Below are 6,000 nucleotides of genomic sequence, written 5' to 3'. Positions count from 1 at the left end.
CCTCCGAACCTCTTTTGATCCTCCTATCCTGCCTCCGTTCCCCTCCGTTTCTACTTATCCTGTTGTTTTTCGTTCGTCCACCCACCTATTTTTAGTATGTTAACTCTTATGAGTAGGGTCCTCCTGCCTCACGTACTCACCCTACCTTTTTACCTCACCTGTCCTGTTCTTCCCTTCCTCTACTTCATCTTCAGTCTCCTCGACAATTTTGACACCTACTTCTGAACTGATGCTGATTTTATTTCTACCAGCTATACCCCTATTTATACTGTATTTTTCAACACACCCTGTACGTTACCTTGTCATTTGTTTTTTGTTTGCTATGTACGGCGCTGCGGACACTTTGCGGCGCCTTATAAATAAACGTACTACTACTACTATCAGTCATTTAATGCATCCCAACAAGAGAATATGCAATATACAGTATATAAAATGCATTTAATTGTAGGCAGGTATACAATATATATACATATGGATATACATACAGAGAGATAACAAGGCTGGGCACATACACAGGCAGTTCCATCCAGGTTTAGCTATATACACGCAATGCCAAACTGGACCGATCTGGGCTGAATTAATTGGAATTAATTGGATCCAATCATCGTACCAACGTGCTTTTCACCAATCCTGAGTGACATCTGATCAGATATTGATTTAGATTGGGCAGTCCTCTTGGGGTGATTTCTGGTTTACCGGGGATGTCCAGATTAGCTCTTGTAGCTTAATGACCTCTCCTTATTCTCATTGTACTCTGATATCTTCTGATCATTAGCAATTATTCGTGTACATGCTACAAGGGGGATGAGGCTCATTACGTTGTGCTAGAACTAATTAATTTACTTGAAGTCCACTAGAATTTGCAAAGCGTCTTTCAACAGTCCTAAAGTAAAGTAGAGTAGTCCACACGGCCAGCACCGCTAAACGAGCCGGTGTCATACCGGCCAAAGGCTGAACTCTCTCCATGGTCTGTCAGAGAAATTGGTCCTATACGATGGCATGGTACAAGGCCAGGGTTGCAGAGGAAGGACACATCTAACACATGACAGGACTGTATGGCTCTCTGAGGTCACATGGCATTTACAATATGTACAATGTTGGTTCTATCCGGCAGTTATACTCCATAGGTCCCTTTCCAACTGTCTATATAACAATCATCCGTCTGTTAGCTTCTATATCTGTCCTTGCGGCTTTGATTATTCCGGAGGAACTACCTCCATCAGCATCTGTACATACATGGTAATTGGCTCTGAAATGAAAAAAAAAAATCACATTAGTTTTGGAACAGTGGATGGAGTAACGTAGGCTGTGACCAGATAGTGTTGTCTATATGTAACTACGGAATATTTCCGGATCACCAGCAAACGGGTCAGAATACCAACATCGGCATCCCACTAGAGGGAATCCCAACAGGGGTCAGGTACATTGGCGGAACAGTGGCACTGCAGCCCAAGCAGTGGTTTAGGGGAGCCGGTGTTTTGGTGGTGCATGGTTTCTGAAGATTGCAATGGGTCTGGCCATATACGAAAATGTCCCTCCAAAAATGTCCGCTGCCTTGGAGGAGTCAGATGCTAGAGGTCATACTACCCAGAAGTTATGGATTTCGAGTAGCAGGAACCTTGTGTACTGTCTCCATTATTTGAAATCCATTTACCAAGACCGGAGTGACGCTGATCCAAGATTTGTATGATAGCACGCTTTTGCGTGTTAAATTTAGAAGGCACCCGGCAATTCATCATTTGGACTTTCAGAGTGCCATATATATATATATATATATATATATATATATATATATATATATATAGCCCCTGGCAATAAGCATGTAACCACCTGGCAACAAGAAAAAAAACCCTGACGGTGAGCCTGTAACCCCCTGGCAGTGAGCCTGTAACCCATGGCAATACGCATAAAACCCCTGGTAACAAGCATAAAACAACTGGCAACGAGCATAAAACCCCAGGGAGCAAGCATGAAACCCCTGGCAGCAAGCATGTAACCCATGGCAGCAAGCATGTAACCCCTGACAATGAGCATGTAACCCCTGGCAAAGAGCATACATCCCTAGCAATGAGCATGTACTGCTGGCAGCAAGCATGAAACCCCTGGCAGCAAGAATGAAATCCCTGGCAATGAGCATGAAACCCCTGACAGCAAGCATGAAACCCCTGGCAATGAGCATGTAACCCCTGGCAATGAACATGTAACCCCTGGCAACGAGTATGTAACCCCTGGCAACAAGCATGCATCCCTAGCAATGAGCATGTAACCCCTGGCAACGAGCATGTAACCCCTGGCAATGAGCATGCATCCCTAACAATGAGCATTTAAGGAGGGCACAATATTTCTAGTTATTCCACTGGTCCAGTAAGTATACTTACCTAGTTCCACCTGCCCCCTCCTAACCCTCCCCGCTAGTGCCTAACCCCCGTACCCCTAACTTCTGCTTCTAGGTGCCATCCCCCCCCCCCCCCTGCAGCCTTTCCCCCTAACCTGCTCTTCTAAGTGGCTCCCTCCGCGCGCAGCCTAACCCTAGCCCCCCCCCCCCCCAGTGTCTAACCATAAATCCTGCCCCTAAATGCCTTCCCTCCCCCCCCCCCCCTCAGCCTAACCCTAACCTTTATTTATTTATTTTAAACCAAAGTTTTTGTTTGGAAAGTTATTTTTTTAAACTCCATTTTTAGTTTTTTGAAAAGTGATCAGTCAGGTATTTTTGCGCTGCAATTGTGAATCTTATTAAATCTGCTTACACAGCAAATAATCGCTGTTGTAATAACAGCTCTGCTGCTCGCCAGGCGTCCTGGATTGTTCAACATGTAATTATACAGCTATTATCATCTCAGAGACATTTTCCCATTCTTTGATTTTTACAGAATACTTGCCATAGTTGTCCAACTATATATAACAACCTGGTATAACTACTCTATCACAAACCATTGGCTATTAAAGTGTTGCACCCAGGGCCGGCGCTACCACTACACAGCTTTAGGCAGCTGCCTAGGGCGCCGGCCACTGGAAGGCACCTCTTCAGCCCAACAATTCGATATAATGGGTCCTGGCAGGGGAGACACTTGTGCAGCGGGTTGTATCCACCGTCACCATGGAGAGCATCACCGGAACCAGGTGGCGTCTGCTGCACTGCTTCTGGGGCCAGCCTGTCAGCAGCTGCTTGGGGCTGAGGGTGGCCGGGCGCAGCAAATGGTTGGGCCGAAGGATATCGGCAGCCAGGGGAGTCCTCCTGCCTTCTACCGCTGCGTGGAAGACCTGACCGAGGAAGGGGAAGAAGCAGAGGAGGAGGCCAGGGACGGGAGATCAATGGTGACCTGGGCTACCTGCCCCAACCCGCCCTTAAACTGCCCAATGGCATAGAGATTCCGGCCTGCGCCTGTCACCTGTAGTGCTGCTCTGCTGTGCATAGGCTGGAACCCCCGGACACATCCCCGGCCGCCACTCCCTTGGACAGCTCGTGCAGCTCCGATTCCTCCCCGGCGGGCATCCTGGATGTTACCAGTTGCCGCAACACGTTCGAGATGAGCCGGCAGAGCATGGGGGGGTGGGGGGTGAAGTGGCGCACAGAAGTTTTGCCTAGGGTGCCAGAAACCCTTGCACCGGCCCTGGTTGCACCCCTATTTTCTGATAATCGGACCTGCTGCAACCAGAATCATTGGACACGTGAGTAACGGGACCCAGGAACCCGGGAAATCAGCACGTGTACTTACTTGTTATCTTCTGCGCCCATTTGACTTTAAAGTGCACGAAGGGAAAGTAAAACAGTAGCCCGCTGAAGATGAAGATCACGCAGTAGAGGTACGCCCACTCTGGCTCATCGATGATCGGCGTTACCACCAGGTAGATGGAGACCAGCACCATCAGAATAGGAATGACAATGGGAATCTGCAAAGAGAAAACCGATACAGTCTTACACGCCCCATTACCTATGTCAGCTCGTCTTGTAGCGCCCTGGTCTCTACTAGCTATGCTGCCATCAACAGGTAGATTCCCATGTGTGAGGAGATATGGAAAACATGCACTGCTGGGTATACCCAGGACTAGGCTTGGAAAACACTGACTTGGCTCTCATTTTCTTATCATCAGCAAACTATATGTTGGCATTAACAGGATCTGGGGTGACATCGGACACTCTACGCGGGTAATAAGGGAAGTTCATATCTTGGAACTAGTTAAGGCAGGTGCAAATGCATTACCGTTCTCTCAACCAGGCCCCAAATTATGTTAATAAAGACAATTTGCAAATAGATAAGGTGGGAAGGGGACGTAGCCTCCTGTGTCTTACATGACATTTAAAGAGCAATAAGGAGAATATACTTCACTGTAATGGGACTTGCAAATGCTACTGTATGAAGCGTGTCTCATTAGCGTGTAATAAGGTTCTCTTTGGCATTATTACATCTCAATACCCAGCTCGTCCCCTTAATCGTGAATCTCTATACCACCAATTAGGCCGCATAGACGTCCATAGCTTCCAGCCTGCACCGGGACAAAGAACCTGGCATTGGAAATGTACCTTGATCGGCCTCTTCATATCTTTCTTGGTAAATCTCATCACCACAAGCCCAGCGATGGTTAGTCCGTAAAAGATCCACACGGCAAAGCTGAAGTAGTTGATGAGGGTGTTAATATCAGCAGGGATAATGTAGATCATTCCGATTATACCCTGAGGAGAGGAGGGAAGAGGAGCCCGGATTACACTGAGGCCTAATTATCCTGTGTATGCTTCTCCGCATTGCTGGCTGATTACCTCTCATTATCTAGTAACCGCTTATTTGTTGTGGTGATTTAAAATAGGCTTTGTTATTTTGCAAGTACACTCATTACTAGCAGTAGTGTCACCTCCTGGTCCTTGGCACTGGTGCTGGGGTATTAGAATGTGGGAATGCAGACACACAGGTGAGCTCAGGGTCGTAACTCCAAGAGGCAATGGACACTCCTGCCTCCAGGCTCCAAGCCCTAAATAGGCACCTGTTGGTTCACAGTGAGATCCAAGTGTGACTGCTGCTCCTCCAATGGAGCTTTGTGGTGCACCCACTACTTCTGCAGAGTTAATAAGCTCTGTCCCTGGAGCCCTGCTATCACCTGCAATAGAGGAAAGGACGGCTCCTGCCTGGTACCGCTCAGCCTGCACTGCTGCACGCAACCTACCGCTGCTGCTGCAATTTGAGTTATATTAGTAGAGTATCGTGGCGCGTACTGATAGGATCTGCCTGGTTTATACCTATAGGGTTTCCCAAGGTTACCCTAGAGTAGACTGTAATATGGAATTGTGGGTGGTATAAACACTTTGGCGCTCCCTTTATGTTTGAACTGATGTGAGGAATAAAAACAAAACAAAAATAAAAATAAAACAAAACAAAAGCAAAAATAAAAAAATATATAAAATAAAAAAATAAAATAAAAATAAATAATAAAAAATGAAAATAAAAATGGAACTCTCCTTGTTGTCTTTTCTGTTGTCCCTTTATTCTCCTTTTATGTTTCCTTGGCTTGATATTTCTCAGGAGTTGGAAGAGAGAAACTCCTTCAGGGAGTCCAGCTGCTGCTGGACTGTGAGATGTGAGCCAACAGTGAAAGGCTGATTCATGCGGCAGACTGTTGAATCTTGTCAGTCTGACCCACCAGCCATTGTCACACAATTTTTTTTAACAGGAGGAGGGCACCAAATATCAACTCTCCCGTGGTCAACTTACCCATCTGGGTCAGCGCCCACCGCCTTGTCCTTGGCGGCGGACCCAAGGGATCAAGCTGTGGGTATGCAGACACACTGGTGAGTGCTCAGCTCCTGGTCCTTTGCACTGGGGCTGGGGGACACAGAACATTGCATACAGAGCAGAGGGATCCAAAGTGCATTCTCTGATCATTTTAGGACCCCTGCTTTGTTTATTTATTTATTATTTATTAACAGTTTCTTATATAGCACATACATATTCCTCAGCGCTTTACAGAGTATAATTGTACATTCACATCAGTCCCTGCCCCAGTGGAGCT

At 46.7% G+C, this 6,000-nt stretch overlaps 1 protein-coding gene across 2 annotated transcripts in view; it reads right to left on the bottom strand.

Moving 5' to 3' along the window:
• Nucleotides 1–453: 453 nt before the first annotated feature.
• The window catches only part of SLC7A9 (solute carrier family 7 member 9), a 54,268-nt gene continuing 48,721 nt past the window's right edge, over nucleotides 454–6,000 (bottom strand). For both annotated transcript variants that reach the window (XM_083165277.1, XM_083165276.1), the window contains 3 exons: nucleotides 4,523–4,672; nucleotides 3,717–3,891; nucleotides 454–1,249 (listed from right to left, as the gene is read on the bottom strand). In XM_083165277.1, coding sequence (XP_083021403.1) covers nucleotides 1,197–1,249; nucleotides 3,717–3,891; nucleotides 4,523–4,672 — 378 coding nt within the window. In that variant the 3' untranslated portion in view covers nucleotides 454–1,196. The remainder of the gene's footprint in view (nucleotides 1,250–3,716; nucleotides 3,892–4,522; nucleotides 4,673–6,000) is intronic.

The sequence above is a fragment of the Crinia signifera genome, chromosome 11 (genome assembly GCF_055691185.1).
Source record: "Crinia signifera chromosome 11, ASM5569118v1, whole genome shotgun sequence".
Lineage (NCBI taxonomy): Eukaryota > Metazoa > Chordata > Amphibia > Anura > Myobatrachidae > Crinia > Crinia signifera.
This window is presented reverse-complemented; position numbering and strand designations above follow the sequence as displayed.